At 42.1% G+C, this 19,598-nt stretch overlaps 1 protein-coding gene across 1 annotated transcript in view; it reads left to right on the top strand.

Moving 5' to 3' along the window:
* The window catches only part of UNC13C (unc-13 homolog C), a 1,168,779-nt gene that overhangs the window by 815,270 nt on the left and 333,911 nt on the right, over positions 1-19,598 (top strand). The window contains exon 20 of the mRNA XM_069222447.1: positions 2,275-2,401. Within this exon, the coding sequence (XP_069078548.1) occupies positions 2,275-2,401 (127 nt within the window). The remainder of the gene's footprint in view (positions 1-2,274; positions 2,402-19,598) is intronic.

Genomic DNA, 19,598 nt, shown 5'->3' with positions numbered 1-19,598 from the left:
GGGGCGCGATCGCCCCCCAAAACAGTGGTAATAAATAAATATTGCCCCCGGGGGGGGTGGCCCTTTTACAAAGGGGCCGACCCCCCCAAAGAAGATCCTGGGTGCCTAGGGGCATTTCCTGGCCATGGATCGCAGCCGCGCTGCAATCCATAGCCAGGAAACGGTGCCAGGAAGGCATCGCTGGAAAGGGGAGAGCCTCCCCTTTCCATCGATGCCTCCCTGGCATCTGGGGAGGCCGTTTTGGCCTTTCTTTCCCCACCGCAGAAAAAGAGAACGCTTACCTGCTTCTCTTCTTCTCCGGTGGGGGAAAACTGTGACGTCAGCGCGCCGTCACAAGGGGGCGGGAGGGGGGCGGGATGGAGACGCAGAAGTTCTTCCGCGTCTCCGACGGGGAAAAAAATAAAAATAAAAATCCTCTGGTGCATTGCACCGGAGGATTTTTAACCCCCTCCCTGGTGTCGGCCACTGGTCGTGACCCGCACCAGGGAGGGAGTGTGGGCGTCGGCCAGTGGCCGACGCCCACAGTAAAAAGGTTAATCAAATTGGAAGACTCGTGGACTTAATTACCCGGGCTTCCCAGCACTGGGTTTGTGCACTCCATGAGCCTTCCAGTTTCAGGAGTTGCTGCAGTTTCTGGTGGTCCTTCTTAGTACGAGAGGTGGCATATGGGCCTTGAAATGTTGGTGGTTATTGTGCGCCTTACTGAAGTAATAATTTCTATAGATATTATTTTGTGTTTTAAAGAATATTTTTCAAAACCACTAAAGGATCAGAGTAAACACAGTTGATGAAGATATTTCCAACTCCTAACGAATAACAATGGTGGCAGATGGGCTTTGAGGGGCTGGAGGTTATTGAGTGCATTTAGAATATTTTCTGTTGATTTTTATTTAATTACTCAAAGAATACTGTTGAAAATAAGTAAAGGTTCGCAGCTTACCTCTTGCAACTCCATCACCATTAAGTCCTGGCTAGAAGTTGTATTTCTAGGCAAGTTAGAATTGCAAAGCATCCTGAAATACTTAATTCCTCATTTTCTCAACTTTGAAATTGAGCAGCTTAAACCTAGTGAAATGTTTAAGGTGAGAAAAGGGCCAACATGTGGAATTACCATGTGAATTTGGTGCAATATTTTTTATTACCAGGATGTTACCCTATTTCTCATGGCACTCTCTGTGGAAAGTTGGAAAATCATGGCATTTCAGGCTCCCGAAAGTATAAATATCGCTGTTGTTAGTAATTTCTGATGCAGTTACCAGACAGTTCAACACTAACGGCAGGTCACATTTCCAGATGGAGAAAGAGACATAAATGTGTAATTGCAATAGGAAATAACTGCAATGCTTCATTTCTATGCCCACTTCTCTGGGGACCCATTGCTGTAAGGGGGAAAAAAGAAGAAATAGAGGAAATACAGAATACTCTAGTATTTCTGAATCCCATATTTACAGATCCCCCCTGAATTACTCATTTCTGTAATTAGAATGCCAATGCGGTACTATTGGCCCCTAATCCTGAGAATCTCATAAACTCTAAGTGCCATTTTCACATAAAAAAATGGAAATACCTAATGATTAGACTTACAGCACCATGTTGTGGACATTTTCTGATTTCTGCCCAAACACCTTTGACAGATGTCCATGTAAACAGCTATTACCTCCCGTCCCTCCCTCGCCTTTCTTTCCCAACCAATGGGAAAGGAAGGCGAGGGAGTAGGACTAGGAGTAATGCCAATACCGGTAAGTAATGGACGCATTTCCACTAATGCTCCATGAGCAGACTGTCAGTATTGGATTATAGAAAATATGCATTTTAAAAATATTTTCTTTAAATGTAAAAGGTTAGTGCATGCAATAAAATACAATTAGCTACATTTCCTTAAATGATAATAGTAAGGGTGCATTTGTCATGTTGATTACAGCACACAATCCTGATATTTAACTTTAGAAGTGTAATAAGAATTGGAAAATTGGACAAATGTACAATTTTTTCGAAATTCACCACATTTGCTTTGTCAACTTTCAATGTATTTGCATGGGGTAACACATTTTGATATAATTCTCAAACGCGGGGAGATAACTTATAGAGCACACATCACAGAATCTCCTCTTTACAGATTCCTACATATTAATTCTCTGCTATTCAGAATTATTTTATGATAGCTAAATGCTATTTTTAATTTGCTTTGACTTAACTGTTTGCTACATCGGAAACTAAAAAATAATTCTTAGAGTAAACTTTATCAAGAGCTTGGATTGTACTCTTTTCTTACAGAACATGAAAAACATCGGTTATGCAAGAGCACCGATTATATGAATCTGCACTTCAAAGTTAAATGGTTCTACAATGAATACGTACGAGAACTCTCTGCCTTCAAGGATGGGGTGCCTGAATATTCGTTGTAAGTAGTCATATGGTACCGTGTTTGGTTGCACTGATTATGTTGCTGAGCATTTTAAGAATATTCATGAACTAAATAAAAGCAAAGTGCACTTTGTTTTTTATCAACATTTTAACAAGTATTTACTTTTTCGGCGCATTATGTTCCTATCAACGAGAGTAACAATACACGGCAAATATTAAATGTTGTTAACCATCAGAATATGTAACTTTTTTTATCCATTTAGATGTTTTTGTTAAAAGAAGAAACCCAGTAAGTCTGCACATCGACTGTTAAACATTAATAATGTCTGTTTAATCCTTAAAATAATTGCATAATGTTTGTTTTACAAACCGCGATCAAGTATGTTATTTTGATGAAATTGCTACGATTACATTTAAATCCTGATACAGATTAGATTCATAATGTACCAATGCTATTTTATGATTTTATTTTCTGTAAGAAAGTACAAGTATAGTCAAATACGTGATCAAAGCTTCAATAAAATGAAGGTAGGAGGAGAGGCAGGAGTATTTCTGGGCACATCGTGCCAGTGGCACCAGAGGAAACGCCCAAAGGGTAGCAAACTTTCCTTGATCAAAGAAAGCATATGGTTGTGTGTCGCAAAAGTAGAGGACCTGTTATCTCTGCCGAAAGAGTCAGAGATACTACTATTTAACATTCAGAGTGCTGATTTGGCAGTTGCATTTGCTTACAATCGTGCACGATTTGCAGCGATGATTAGCATTCTATTATTGGCGATTTTACGATTTACAATTCAAAACTCTATAACTGCTTTAAGAAATATATAACACGATGTGAATGTTCTCACTACCGAAAAGTCTGGTCATTCTTCATGAGCGCATTACAAGTTAACACATATGCACATTTATTCCAGTCACCACTTAAAACAATCACACGAGCTTATATGATGCCGCTAGCACAACACACACCTTCTCTCCCACGCTCACTAGTATTTTCTCCTCCACGCCCATCCCGCCATTTTAAGCTGGACATGATCTCCCTTTGGAGAAGTCTAATGCAACCACTAGATTCGATGTACTACTAGGAAGTGACACTGTTGTCTCTAAGCTTGTGCCAATGACCGTCACAAAGCGTCACCTACTTTCAGCAAAGTGGCGGCCCATGTGAGGCTGCTCCAGCATCATGTGCTTACGCTGTTCAAGGCAGGGCAATTCTCCTCCGGATCAGCTCTAGCCTGTATGCGGAGGATGGCTTGAGGAAGAGGCCGGATGCCAGCACATTCGTTTTTTCTTTCTCAGGGTCTTCAGCAGCTCGTGCGTTCATTGTTCTGGTAAACAAAGTCTTTTCAGCATGCCCATTTATTACCTGAACAAGTGTTAAGGTTAGTCCATTAGCAGTGAGATGCTCCCATCTACATTTGAAATGCTGCCTCTGCCTTTTCACCTACTGGGGTGTTTAACCATAGATTGCCTGCAAGAAAAAAGCCATAAATATGGAATTCGTTTTATTTTTATTTTAACAAGGTTAGAAAGTGGCAGTATGACACATGATACTGCCAGCCATTCCTTGCTTTCCAGCCAACAGCATGTTGCATTTTGGGTGTTGGAAACTTTGTTTTTTGATTAAGAGGTTGAAGACCTTTCTCAAGCAACAGCCACATTTCCTGTCAGAGTGAATGTCAGACCTGGCATCCTTGATGCAGTTTTCCCATAACTTTTTGCCGTCAGACCTCCTGTTTTTGCTGACCTCATTTTTGCTGGTCTTAGGACTCTGCACACTTTATTGCTAAACAATGCTAACGTGCTTGTAATCTGTCCATAAAACATGTGAATTGGCTTATACCCGATTGGCATAGTTAATTCACTAGCAAGTCCCTAGTAAAATGGCAGTACCTGTGCCCAGGGCCTGTAAATTAAATTCTACTAGTGAGCCTGCATCATTGATTTTGCCACACACTTCAAAACATTTCTCAGGCCTGCCATTGCAGCCTGTGTGTGCAATTTTAAATTGTATTTAGACCTGGCAAATCAACCTATTTGCGGACCCAAACCTTCATTCATAATTAATATGTCACTCCTAAGGTAGGCCCTGGTCAGCCCCAAAGGCAGGATTCAGTGTATTTAAAAAGTTGAACAAGTACTTCTACGTTTTACATGTCCTAGTAGCGAAAAACTGTCACACTTGTTTTCACTACTGCAAGGCCTACCTCTCCCATAGGATAAGATAGGAATTACCTTATTACATTTTATGAGTGTAATTTCCAAATGAGAACAGATAATCATCAAAATCATTTAGGGGTGGCCAGGGGGCACAGCCGCGATCCCTGGCTTGAGCCTTGGGACCAATGGCATGGTCTTTGCGACCCCTAGATTCAGACGTGGCAAAATCAGTGCCAGGAACACAGGAGCTGCTCACCATTATAAACGTGGGTTGGGCTTCTTTTCTGTTTGTTTTCTTTTTTTTAATTAAACTAATAGTAAATAATGTTTAATTAATTAGTATAATAAATAATGGAGTACAATTAGCTGGACTATGGCCCGACCTGGCTGCTGAGGTGAGTCAAAAAATGCTTTGAAGTGTATGTTGGGTGCATGTTTGAGGGTGTGTTTACATGTGAATGTGTGTATGTGTAGGAAGTGTATGTGAGTGAAACTGAAGGTCAAGGGGTGTACAAAGTAACTTCCACTTCCCGTTGGCATTTTGGTGAACTGACGTTCATGCAGATAACCCCTTCATGTTTGATGTCTCTGGAGTCACAATTCAAAAACGTAACTGACCTTAACCATTTGGTGCCTGTAGCCTATCTCTGGGTCACATGAATGGGTGTGGGTGACAGTTTGGCTTTGTGTATTCCTCCAGACCACCACACACAATGAGGGGCTTAGGTGTGACTGGATGGGTCATTACTGGCAGTATGGTAGGGAGCAGCTGGATCTAGTCCAAGTTACACTTGAATAAGCTGTGTCCTGTTTTCAAACAAAGAGCTTCAGATCCCCTGTAACTAGTCTGAAGCCAGAAAGGTAGGGCACCTGTGCACTTCAAAGGCATGCCTCCAGAAGATTCTCCCCACTTCAAAAGAACAGATATATATTCTGGACCTAGGATGCCACCATTTCAGTACACCTCTGGAACTGTGAATACTCACCCAGTAAGAAGGACTGCTGTGATGCTACAAGGACTGTCACTCTGCCGGAGTGCTTTTCTGAAGGAACTGCTGCCTGACTATGCTGACCTGCTGCCCTCTTGCCTGGATGAGAAGTACTGGACCTGTAGCTCTTGAACTCAGAACCCAGGGTGGCTCCTAGGGCTAGTTTTCTGGCCTCCTGTAGCCTCAGGGACATAATAGGCATCCAACAACCTTGCATCTGCACCTCCTGGACCCTACCATCTGTGAGTCTACCCTGCCAAGTGGTGCCTCTCCAGTCCTGGACCCCTAGAAGAGGGCTTATGCTGCTCTGCCAGCCACTGAATTCAGCATAATCAACACATCTTCTCTACTCTGCGGTGCAACCCTCAGCAGAACTAATGTATCTCTGCTGCTGCGTGGATTTGAACTGTCACAAAGATCTGCATCATCGCTGGAGCCCAAAATGCATTCAGAACCACTGCTGTGAGACACATCCTCAGCACAGGCCCTCACATCCCTCATCGAAGACAGCCTCAAAGACAACATCGAACTCCCCATCGCAGGATGGCAGCTCCTCGGAACTGACTCATCACCCAGACTGAGTGCTGCATCCTCAACTAAACATCACAAGACCTGTCGATGGGATCCTGGATGACGATGCAGGCCCTCGGATCACTGACTAGTCACATCTCTGAAATAACTCATCACTTCGGCTGTCTGAAGCATCTTCAATGAGGATCTTAACAATGCTCCACAAATGAGGATTTAAGGTACTTTGTTAAGTGGGTCTAACTGAGTCGATGTAGCTAGCCCACGCTCCATCGCTACTGGTCTGAACTTGTGACTTTTGTCCTGGTCCAGAATGACCAGATATACACAATTGGTGCTTTGTGTTTTTAAGCACAATTTTTCTAAAATATTTTAAATTACATATCACCTGTTATACTGATTTGATTTTTGTTGTTGGGGTCTTGTTTTATTTATTACAATGAGTTCTATTTTTCGAACTTAGTGAGGAATCCTTTTTATAAGATGTTTTCACTTTATCATTGTTTAAAGTGTTGCACACATAATTTACACATTGCCTTCAAGTTACGCCTGACTGCTCTGTGCCAAGCTACCACAGGGTTCAGCACAAGGTAATTTGGGATTGGCTTGTGCCTCACCCTGACAAGGATTGTAGTTGCTTCTTGACCATGGCTCACACCCCAATCATCCAATAACCCAATGTCTCACAGTGAACCACAACGGTCATTAAATTATCATGTTCTAAAATCTCTGGTAACTTGGCCCAAAAGCAGCCAGGTTTAACTTGAAGGCACTGTGTTAAGTATTTAATCAGAACACAAACAGTGTCAATATAACTTAAGAAAACTCCCACACCAATATAGAAAAATATTGAAACATTTAATAAATGATTTGACAACAGAGCAACAAAAATACAAACCTTTGTATTGGAGTTATGAATTTTAAAGCATTTAGTAAAAACTACATTCTCAAAGATAAAAGTGCCAACTGTGGTCATTAAGTCATGCAAGACCTGGGCAAATTCAAAAGTTATGGCTGACCATAATGGAGCATGGTTTGGAAACACAAATTGTATTGGTCGTGATCTCTGCTTAACTTCAGACTTAGAGGACATTTGGGAAAAAAGTTGTTGAGAAGGTACATTTCAGCGTTGTAAGGCAGTCAGTGGTGTTCAAGAAGGAAGCACTGTCATCAGAGCTAGTTCTCATGCCACATTTTTTAAGTTCCCCCATTTTAGGTTTTAGCTGTTTGGACACCTTTAGCACCACTTCCAAGGTCCCAGGACTTGTATCACACTACTTGGAGGGCAGGACTCACTTCAGTCAGTGTCCAGGTTTCGGGTTCAAAGTCCCTGGAACTGTGTGTCCCTGTAACTCAGAACAGGAGGCCAGTCAACTAGCCCTTGGTGTCACTGTGATATTCCTGGGTTCAGGCAGCAAGGCAAATTGCAAGCAGCAGGAGAGACCTCTGCGGATATAAGGCATGCTTCAAGCATCAGGTAAGTCCTCTGGTAGCAGTAGGGCAGTCCTCCGATGTACAAATCAGGCGTCATGCAGTAGAGAGGTCCTCTGAAATACAAGGCAGTCTTTCATCTTTGTGTCCTCTGCAGGTCAAGAAGTGATCTGATGAGTGATTCAAGAGGTCCAATATTTGTACCTGGTGCCATCCTTTGAAGTGGGGAAAACTTCTAGCTCTCCCCCACATATGGTTTTTGAAAGTTCATTCCTTCCCATTTCTTCCCCTGGATCCAAGAGTTCTAGGGTGAAAAACAACTCATGTCAAGCTCCTTTGTGAATCTGCTGGAGGCAGTCCTTTGAAACATAAGTGGGACAGGACACAGCTCAGCCCCAGCAGGCCAGGAAGAAAGGCCCTCGTCCAGCTACACTTAGGTCCTATTGTTCACAGTCTTGGCCCAGTATGAATTCCAAATAGGGGAGCCATTAACAAGTCCAGGCAACTGGGAACTCCCAGAAGGCCTTAGAAACTTTTGGGCAAGAAAATGTCAACTTTCTTAAAGTAAGGAGAACAGATGATGGACGTAATGCTGATCAATGTCAAACATTCACCCCAGTCAGAGATCTGGGTCTGAATCCATCATTTTTTTGCTCACCACGCCTTTCCAGTTTGGACCCAGCCATATGTAAATTAGTCTAAATCCTGCTCCTCATGGGAACAGTCCAACCCAAACTGCCAGGCCAGGACCACCGCAGATTGGAACCAAGCATTCTGGTATTGGTTTTGGGGTATTACCTTTCATCAGTCAGGCTTGCTTGACTCTGGTGGCATGGTGGGCATAGGATTCCACTAAGGGCAACAAATGCAAAAATAACAGATGATGGGTGTAATGCTGGTCAATGTCAGACATTCACTCCAGTCAGGCCTCTGGGCCTAAATCCATTGTTTTTTGCTCACCACACCTTTCCTGTTTGGAGCCAGCCATATGCAACCCTTGACCCTGCTTCCCTTGGGAACAGTGCAGACGGAACTGCAAGGCCAAGTCCTCCCCAGACTGGAAACAAACATCCTGGGACTGGTTTCAGGGTACAATCAGCCAGTCAATTGCACATGTCTGAGATTAATTCAAGCATTCCATCCATTGCCATGTTGTTTTTGCATTTGCTGCTCTAAGTGCCCAAAGATGGGTCCCAGGGTCATCGTGCCACTGGAAGCAAGCTAAACCTGACTGAAGAGCTCTAACTAGGATGAAGCTGGTCCTGGGTTGCCTGTGTTCTCGTTCAGGAAGGACCTGGCCTAGCAGTTGAGACGGGACTGTTCCCACGAGGTGCAGGTTCAAGACTGATTTGCATATGTCTAAACTTTGGTGTCATGGTGAGCAAAAAATTGTGGACTTGGATATGGCCCAAGGGATCGCCAGCGGCTGAGAGTAATTCAAGGATTACATCCATTAAGGTGTTGTTTTTGCACATGCCCCCCTAAGTGCGCCATGTATTCCCAGGGTCTCGGGCTCACTGTTCCACTGGAATTAAGCCTTACCTAACTGAAAATCCCAAACTGGGGCAAAACCATGCCTAGGTTGCTTATATTCTGGTTCAAGGAGGACCTGGTCTGGCTGTTTGGGCAGGACTGTTCCCATGAGGTGCAGGGTCAAGACTAAATTGAATATGGCTGGGTCCAAACTGAGGTGGCATGGTGAACAAAAAACTATGGATTGGGATGCGGCCTGAGTGATTACTGGTGGCTGAGATTGATTTAAGCATTTCATCCATCACCATGTTGTTTTTTTGTACTTTCTAAAAGTGGTATTTTCAAAATTGTAATCTGAAATCCGACTTTACCATAAAAGCAGATTTTGAATTATAATTCACTTGAGTTCAAAAATGCTATTTCTCCCTGTTCCCAATCAAAAGTTAACACTTATTAAATGTAATGAAGAAACCCAATGTTGCCCTTTGGGAGAGGTAGGCCTTGCAAAACTTAAAAACACATGTCCTATTTTTTAAATGCAATGCACCCTGCCCTACGGGCTGTTTAGGGTCTACATCAGGCCTGATTAATATTTTTTAAAAACAAGATTTTTAGGACTGGCAAAAGATGTATTTTGCTGGGTTGATTTGTCAATTTAAAACTGCACTCAAGATGCAATTGCAGGCTGGGAACATGTTTCGAAGGGCTACTTAAATGGGTGGCACAAAAAGTGCTGCAGAGCCCATATTAGCATTTAATTTATAGGCCCTAGGTACTGGTAGTACCATTTTACTAGAGACATACAAGTAACTTAAATGTGCAAATTGGATGCAAGACAGTTTTACCATGTCTAAAGGAGAGAGCACATACACTTTAGCCTTGGTTAACAATAGTAAAGTGCACAGAGTCCTAATGCCAACAACATCAAATTTCAGAAAACAGGAGGGGAGAAGGCAAAATGTTTGGGGTGACCCTGCAGAGAGGGCCAAGTACAACAGTGAGGCATGTAGTTTTGCTTTTAACACATTTATTATGGGCTCAAACCCACAGCATGCAAAGTGATGTTTGTCAAAACTCCAGAATTGACCCAAAGTATTATACATGACATGAAGCTACTCATCTGCTATGTGTTACATGGTTACAGAGTTATGTAGTTCATTTTAAATACTGCTTTCGTAACACATAAACCCAAAAGTAAACTCTGCTCAGAGGGTTTAGGTTTTTATTCACATTCTGCTTTAAAACAAGGAGTGGCAATGCAAATCATTTTGTTTCTTTGTAATGTTAAATTCTGAGCTTCACAGCAAAGAAACAACATGGGAAGCAGCAGTTCAACATTCCCTAGTATACAAAAAGAGTAGACGACAGGTCGGAGAAGCAGGACTGATATCACACAGTTCTTTCAAACATACAGAACAAGTACAATGCAGGGTAGCTAACACTAACGAGGTGTTGAGTAGATTATAAGGACTGCTGTATACTCTTCATAAATAGACATAAACATACAAAAAGTAAAAGATTCATGAGAGAAACATCCAAACTTCTTATGGAATTACCATAAATACTTGTACTCACTGAGGATGATGAAACCTCACCTACCAATTGTATTACTGAATATCGACCACTAGAATATCATGATAGAAGATATTGAGGATACAATATCGAAGGACAACGTACTGAAAGGTAGGTGAATGTTGAAAAGCATAGATTTTCAATTTTAACTCCACATTTATGCACCTTGATCATACAAATATGTTGGAGTTAGGTATAGAAAACCTAGATGTATTTACCTGTCAATATTTTGTCCTTGATATGGTGTCCTGTCATTATTCAGGTTGCACACCTCGCCTACCAAACGTGGTATTCTTCATTAGCAGGTTCACATCTAAAACTGGAACTATAGTTCACTGGTTGTAAAGTTTCTAGTTATAGTGTCCCTAGTTCTGGGGGCAAGGTATGCCCTTCAAGTCGACATTTATGTTCTCTATTGCTGAACTGTTAGACGTATATTAAAATTGTCTGTGGGTGAGCTAAAATGTTTTACTGGTGTCTACAGACTAAAATATTAAAAACTGAATGGTTGAAAAATGAACCATACTTTTGTTTCCCATTGAAAGTTTTTCGAGTTTGAATTCTGCTTCTCTGGGGTCTGACACCTCAATTGGCACTACAGATCTTGGTTCCACATGTCAAATATGGTGAAACATTCACAGCTTGAAAGGGCATGGTATGCAAGTGCAATGTATCATTTTTAATGACATGGGGCAACAGCAGTGGAAACAAGTCTTCTTCGTAGAAGTGGTACACCTTGGGCAGGAACAGTGCAAGCTTCCCTCTTTCAGAGGGCAGATACAGATAGAGCAGCAGCATCACAAATGTTCTCCATCTCATAATAATATATTGGGCAGTAGCAGTGTAACCTTTGCTTCATGACAAAACCGTTAAAACATGGAAATAGCAAAGCAAGCTTCCCTCTCCAACAGAAGGCAAAGTAAAATCTTCCATTCCCCACAGAAAAAAACTTAGCAGGGAAGATTAGTGCAAGCTTTTATTGTTCACAGAATCTGTAAAGGTAAGTCATGTTGCAAGGCAGATGTTGAGAGTAAGTGCTTAACTCATTGAGAGGAATGTGTAGGTGGATGAGTAAGAACATATGTTCCTGACACCTTTTCCACTTAGGTGATACTCCAAGTCAGCACTCTGACCTACTGTCAAGGCTTGAACTCCTGGTGTCATATTAGACAGTCTTGTTGCTGTCATATCCTTAGATTCAACTGCACATGCACACATGTCAAAGAATCTTTTATCTCAAAAATGTCTGGGTCCTGGCTATACCAATATAGAACACTTACCTACTTGTGCTGTGAAAAGGGAAGGAGAGAAAGAGGTGGCCTGTGTAGCCCATTTAAGGACAAACTAGCGATAATGAAAAAAATACGTCAGTCCTGCTTTTTTCCCTTAGCTTGCCATTGCTGCCATTGCTGCTTCTGCCATTATATTCTTCCTCTCTTAGATATACCTTTCTCTTTCTCACTCTCTTTCTATGCAGACTCTACCTCTATCCATTCTTTTACTTCATTCTTTCTCTCCCTGTCTCTCACATGCATCTCCTTGACTTATATTAAACTTTGTTCTAAGTCTCTTCTCATTTTTTTTTATTACTTGCACCCCTCATTTAATTTTCACCCTCTTCTTTTCCCTTCAACGACCTCACCCTCCTCAGTTTCACCTGCTTCTTCCGCTCTCTTCTATCCAAGTTGAATCTGGAATACATGTCTCTGTCACATTCTCCTCATTTTTCTCACTCTGACCCCTTTATTGATCATGTACCATTATTTACCTTACTCCACACTTAGACCCAGCACAAGGACTTTTGACTTCCGAAGTTCAAGGTACATTTTTCTGTGTCACCCACCCTAGAATTGGTGCCACATTTGCTGCTTGTACTGGAAATATGACCTTCCCTAATTGTGGCAGCCTAGGCAACTCCTTAGTATTCTCTTCCTCAAGAATTGCCTCTGTTTTCGAATGCGTCTCATACTTTACTCTCTACTCACAGTTGTTCTCTACTCTTTTTTATCATTCATCCTCCTTCCTCTTCTTAAATGAATGATCCTCATACTTTTCCTTCTCAGTCCTTCACCTCCCTCTCTATCGCATATACCTTCCTCTCATGCTTTTCAAACTTTTCATTTGTACATCCATTTCTGTCTATTCTCTGACACCAAGCTTTCTCTATCCTTCTCACTTCTCTCAAGCTCACCACACAGGCTGCTCTTCCTGACAGTCATCTTACTATCATATCTCATATTTTGCTTTCTCACAACTTCCTTTCATATATCTTATAGTCTCTTCTTCTCATACCCTTCTCACGAAGACTGTTTCTGTCCCACACACTCCTCTTACCATTTTCACACAATTGCACTCACAACTTCATCTCTCAGAGACAAGCTCCAATCCCAAATTCACACATTACATTTCCTCTTTAGAGTCCTCCTTTCCCCTTGCAAAACACATTTCTTGCCATTCCTAAATACGTAGGGGTCATTACAACTTTGGCGGGCAGAAAAGGCCGTCCACCAAACTCCCGTGGTCAGGTTGCCACCAGTGCAGCCTCCTTCCCGCAGGCCCCATTACAAGTTCCCTGCTGGGTCAGCAGAGGGAAATGGTGTTTCCGGCTTCTGGCCCAGCGGGGAACAGCCCACAACATTGACACCAGCTCATAATAGAGGCGGCGGTGGCAATGTCACCGTGCATAGGGTGCAACATACAGTGAAAATCGTGATGGGGCTGTCCATGGGGGGCCCTGCACTGCCCATACCAAGTGCATGGGCAGGTCAGGGGCCCCCATGGGGCCTCTGCACCCTGTCTACAACAGCTTTTACATGGCGGTACAACCGCCACGTAAAAGATGGCAGAGAAGGGGGTTGTAATCCCCAGGGCGGTGCTGCATGCAGTGCTGCCCTGGTGGATTAGGACTACCAGCACCGTCAGTCCCTCCAGTGGAGAGAAACTGGCAGTGCTGGTGGTCCGACCATGGCCCAATTGCCACAGTCATAATGTGGTGGTCTGACTGCCGCCAAAGCGGTCAGGCCACCCCTTTGGCAGTGGTCAGACCACCACCATGGCCCTGGAAGTCTGAAGACCAGCAGTGTCGTAATTAGGACCTTAATGTCCTTTACATCGTGCCTTCTCTTGCTCAGAATCCGGTCTTTTTCAGCTAATTAGATGCAGACACTCATGGATGGCTATGTTTTTTAAGTTTCCTAAGAGAATTTGGGCTATTAGATGGCGTGGTTGGTAGACCACCACAAGTAATAATGTCACTATTCTTGTTAGGCCTAGTAAAGGTTTCATTATTTTAAACCTGAATTCGAGCCCTAGTAGCAATGGTCCAGAGCAGGCAGGCTTAACTTAACAAAATGTGTAAAGCATTTAAAAGTACTAAAATAGTTACAAAAATTGAAAACAACACAATAGAAAACCCACTTCATTTTAAAAAACTAGAGAATATTTTAATGAACAGAATGACATCAAACAACACAATTGAAAAGGGGAAATAAAGATATGAATGTTAAAGGTTTTAAATGACAACAGGACCAAAAAGCAAGAAACGCCAACCATGCTCATTGGTTGAAATTAAACCAATCAAGGGTATGTTTTCAGGCCAACCACAATAAACCGTGAGTCAGTGACAAGAACTAGATTCATTCAGTTTGAGAAGTCAAGAGCCTTCAGTAAAATTAGGCAGTGAGTGGGCTGGTGCTGGGAAAAAAGATTCAACATCAATGGCTTCCAGTGTCAGGTTGGAATCCTCACAGCAAAACTATTGATTTAGGTGGGAAAAGAGACAGCAAGAGATGTTAATTTTTTTTGGTCTTTGAAAGTCTCCAACATCAATCGATTTTCCTTCCATTGTACTGCCAGTGAAGCTGCGGCTTGGAACTGAAGTGGGGTTCCCATCAACGAACTCTGGTTTCAAGAGAAGAATTTAGTGGAAAATATGGCACAGTAAGGCCCAGCAGCATTGCTCCCTCTTCAGATCAGCTGGGCATGCTGGTCAAAGTCTCCTGATGGTTATCCAGGTGAAAAGTGTGCAGAAATTTCTAAGTCACAGGTTTTCAGTATATCAGGATGAGCACACTTTGACCCAATCAAGGTTCCCTGGCCCCAGGAACAGCACTTAGGGGTCAGGACTCACTGCAGCAGGGTCCAGAGAAGTTCCCATTGGAACTGGTCAAATGGGCTCTTCATGAAAAAGGGTTCGAGGAATTTTCCTACATTCACTATCAGCAATTCACTATTGAATGATTAATTTCGAAAATTGTTTTGCTGAAAATAAATCTGTGTTCCACAATTCAGCAATATAGAATTAGAGGTTCTGCTAATGAGGCCTTCAGAGAAAATCCTGAGCAAGGTTGTAGAACTAAAGCAACACAATTACATTTTCAAGATGAAACATGGATATTTAGTTGGAAAATAGGAACAGAAATTAACTTCTGGGCTATTGCAAATTACTGGTTTGTTTTGATTCTTTGGTTTTCCACGTAGTTAGAAGTAGCTGTACCTGAATACGCCATTCGAATTTGGAGCAGCACAGCCAAAGCCTAATAAAACTATGCTACAGCAGGACACAGATACCAGCTTCTTTAAAAATGGTTTGCATGCAGGTATTATCTGAAGCTGTGCAATTCAAGCCTCAGTGCTGCATTTGTTCAAAATGTTAAGCCACCAGTGCCAAACACAGATCTTTCTGTCCATTGTATAACACATTAACAATGTCTTGTTATTGTCATGAGTATTTTTTTGTTGGCACACATGCAGCACTATAATTCTCTAACATCAAGGTCAATGTTTGTGTGTATTTTTATTTGATAAAAGGTGGTCCTGATAAAGGTTTGTTCATTCCACTCCATGTGCATAAAGCATTTGCAGCACCTGTGTTTCTCCTTGCAGCATGTATTATCCAAAACCTACAGAACAATTGTTTTTCTTAAAGGCAGCAATGAACTATTGCCAATATTTATTCTGAAATGTATAATCTAGTTGCAACAACTATAATGTTAAAAACTTTTTATTATTAACCAGTATAGACTGAGGCAGAGGTTGTCAAGGCTATTAGAACAGTCCACCTACTATGGGTAGAATGCATTTAATTCAAAACGGAGAAACATGAAACATTGAAATGTTGGAGCTCTGAGCTTATAACAGCCATTATAACCCCTGAGCCACTCTATTGTCTTCAAATGAGCTCTCAGAATTCCGAAGTTCTAATACGGTTTGCAATATTAGCATGGACAAATTATACAAGTGCCAGTACCAAGCAAGTACAGCAAACTGCAACCAGTGGAGTAGCTGTTGTGCTCCTCCATTGTTGTACACTGACACTTTCACACCTAGGAGCCTGAAACAGTCAAACACTACCAACTACCACCGTTTTCCTATCCACTATTTGCAACTTCACATATTGTTAGTTCCCCACACAGAGCAGGTAAAATGACAAATGCAGGACTTCAACAGACTTCCTGACACAAAGATCTAAAGAATAACAGAGAAAATTCAGGTTACACAATGATGAACCAGCTTGGTTGGCAAATAAGATGGTGAATGGGTTATATGGCTGCCTAGTAAGGAAGAACTCAGCTGCTGCTAAAGACCATGTTTCGAAAGCCTTCATTAAAAAATCAGTGCTATCTCCAGCTTCTCTCCCGTAATACACAAATTAGGTGAAAAGAATGGGGCTACTTGAGGAGACACATCACTGAAGTAATTTCAAGAAAGTGGTACCTCCGCATCAGTGGAGTGGGGTCATTCCCCTAACTAACCCTAACTCAAGGAGGAGAGATAAATTAGTTTTAAAAGTCATCGGAAGTATGGCTATGACCTTGATTAGGATTAGGCGGATATCAGTCAAAAAAATTAGTGTGGTGATTTCATTTAAAATGCTAATCACTCCCGTCACACAGACACCATGTCTTGTAGCTGCATACTACCCTTTCCTATCCTCAAACATGTAATGCCAGGCTGCCAAGAAGTAAATGCAGGGTTATTAACGCAATACCCACAGGGATGCTTGAAATCTTACAAGCTAACATCTTGCAGAAGGAGAGACAGGAGAAGGCGATGGGGCAAAGCACATGACTTGAAGCTAAAATGTGTTGGCATCAGCGGTGATGGGCAAAATGAGCACAAAGTAACACTCGCCAAAAACAGCAACCCACAGCTTCCTCAGTGCCAACTAATGCCTCATTCCCAGCACTGGCCTAACACATGGGTGCCCTTGAACAACATAGTAAGCACTGTCGGTGTCTGGTTCCTGGTGTTAGGCTTTATGTTTAGATTATGAACCAGACTAAACAAGGCTTGAAGCACAATGGCAAATGAGCTGCTATGTATCAAAAAAGCTACAATAAAGTTCAATGCGATCCTTGCTCTTCTGATGGTTTTGAGCTCTCTACACTAGTAGTTGCTGTTGAATTATGAACGCGCACAGCAAGACCAACGCTTTTAAACTATAGTAATCTCCTGGACATTACACGCCTTAATGTTCCAGAACAACACAGTCCCGGTTTAAGTGCCTTTGTTATCCAGGCCTCCCTAGTTTCTTTATCCTGTTCAACGAGGCACAACACGTTCGTGGACAGTGAGTTGACACCTCTGGGCAGAGCTTAATTTGAGCTGGTGGAGGCCACTGGCACTCCTTTTTGGGGATCGGCATTTATTTTTCGTGCCAAACCTTTACCGAGAGAAGAGAGTGAAATAGAAACGAAAAGGAAAGGAGGAGGAGGCGAAAGGCGGAGAAACCGTCATCAAGGGGAAAGCAGGAGCCTGCAGGACTAAGATAAAGGGGCAGGGAGTTTCTGGTGGTGGATTAAAGAGGTTCAAAGACTACAGAGAGGAATCAAGACTACAGCCTTAGTATTCCGCACCAACACTTACCCACTGTGGGCAGCTCAACAGAGCTTTGGGCACTGGTCTGGCACTCATTATTGTGCAAATTAACTACGGCCTCTGGGGCCTGGATGAAGTGCTCATGAAGAAATAGTGCAAGTCTTAAGGTGACACTCTGTGAGAAAGAATTGGAGATTAGTCATGAAAACATTGCTTCCTAGAAGTTATCCCCAGTAAAAAGAAAAGGGAGCATTTCCGATCCTCTGAATTATCAATATCCTCGGGAACAAGAGATTTTAGGCCAAAAACCATTGGGCTGATAATCAGCCTGTAAATTGATAATATGCATAACTACCCCGTTTGGTTGGTGGTATTTTTTTATTAAATTATAGTTTTACGTACGGCAGTGTTTTTCAGATTGGAATTAGCCCGCGTTTTACTTTTCTGTTAGTATATTTTCTCCAGAACTAATAACGTGGGTGGTGATATTACCAGATATTTTTATTGGAGAATACCCCACTAGGAAAGCATTTTCATAAATATTTTCTAAATAGTTAATAATTAGGGTCGTGCAAAGTTGGGGTGTATGCTATGTGCATCTTAATTTTCTTAAACGTTGCCATCTTTCCAAAGTGTCAAGTTTGTGAACAGTTTTGTATTAATAAATGTTGTAGTTCTAGGGGCCTTTCACTGAAACAGGAAAATATTTTTAGCTGCATATTGTGGCCACTGAAGCCTACTTTTTGCAATGTCCTAAGATTTGAGTTCTGTTAACAACGCCTTATATTTGCCTCTTCCTGTAATTTCAGGCCCCACCTCACACCACTTCAGGTGTACTCTTGCATGTGCCCACTGATATATCTCCTGATGTCGGTAACCTCCTACCCCTTGGACCGCCCACTCTCTGCACCTTGAGATGTGCACATTGTAGTTGAATAGGGAAGGTTTCAGCAGGCCATTGTTGAAGCTACAGGATGTCCTGCCCCTGGATGTCTCACTGACAGGCGGTCCTGTCGCAAGAAAATTTACCTTCCAAAATTGCAGCGCTCATTTCAGTCGGATGAAGTCAGGAAGCTTTACCCACCTTCACTGATGCAAATTTTCTTCACTTTACAGGAAGGAATTAAGCTTGGCTTGCTGGGGTGCCAACTGGTCTGAGGGTGTCTCCAAAATTATTTCCATATAGCAATATGTGATTATCTGTAAATGAATGCACAGTATTTTGTGTTGTATGCAATATAGAGTACTTTTCTTTATAAGAAAAAGCAGTGACTCAACTACGACTTATTTAGTGTTATTGCATACTAGTGAGCTGGGGGTACTAGTCCCCATCACCTCCACTGAGCGGGCTGTGGGCTGCTCTGCTTTACTACCCTAAGAGAGCCAAGTCTAATATTGCATTTTGAAATAATGTGGTGGTGCAGTAAGCTTTCTTGGAACTGTTTTCATTTTGAGTGATCCCATACTCTTGTGTCCTTTGAACCCCAGCACAGACAGTATACCTGTATGAGGAAGATGCTTGTCTATAGGTTTAGGAACTGCACCAAGTACCAACAGAACAACAGCATAGATTGGGATAAAGGGGTGGCCCTGTTTCTGGGATTGTAGGGGTTCCTACAAATTCTCACATCTGTCGTGGGCAATGTAAATTCACATGAGGGAACCTGCATTGAGTCATTCTTTTTGCAGAGATTTTACTGCCAATGGTCTATGCCAAAATCCACTAGCACAGTGGGGATGGAAATTACCAGAAAGTTAATGATAGCCGTAGGGGTTCCCTTCAGCAGGTTGGGATTATCCTCAAGGCATTTTCCCAAGATAGGGGTGTGAGACAAAGTTGTGGTTCCTGAGGTGTCCCTATAGGTTATCTGTTGAGGAGGGGAGCTAGCCAAGAGAGGCCCATGAAACTCATAGATGTGAGAATGACCACTATTACTTTTGTCGGTTGGATATCAGGGGCAGACGTTTCGAGATGAACACTTTGTCATCTATTTCTGTTTTGTTGTTCTTACTTCCATTAGTTTTTGTTTCCACTAACTACTTTCTTTGGGAAAATCAAGAGTGATCTACACAAACGTTCCTATTTGAATTCAGAATTTTATTTACTTTCCTGAAATATACAGTGTTCCGGGATCCCCCATGGGTTTCATACCTCGTTGACCACAAATTTAAAGCTGTAGAAACCCAAATACAAATACCACTTACAAAATTGCAAAAACTGTGTTGAAAAAAGTTTTTTTCAACTCTGCCTCTTCCGGAAAG

Source organism: Pleurodeles waltl, chromosome 3_1 (assembly GCF_031143425.1).
Source record: "Pleurodeles waltl isolate 20211129_DDA chromosome 3_1, aPleWal1.hap1.20221129, whole genome shotgun sequence".
Classification (NCBI taxonomy): domain Eukaryota; kingdom Metazoa; phylum Chordata; class Amphibia; order Caudata; family Salamandridae; genus Pleurodeles; species Pleurodeles waltl.
This window is presented reverse-complemented; position numbering and strand designations above follow the sequence as displayed.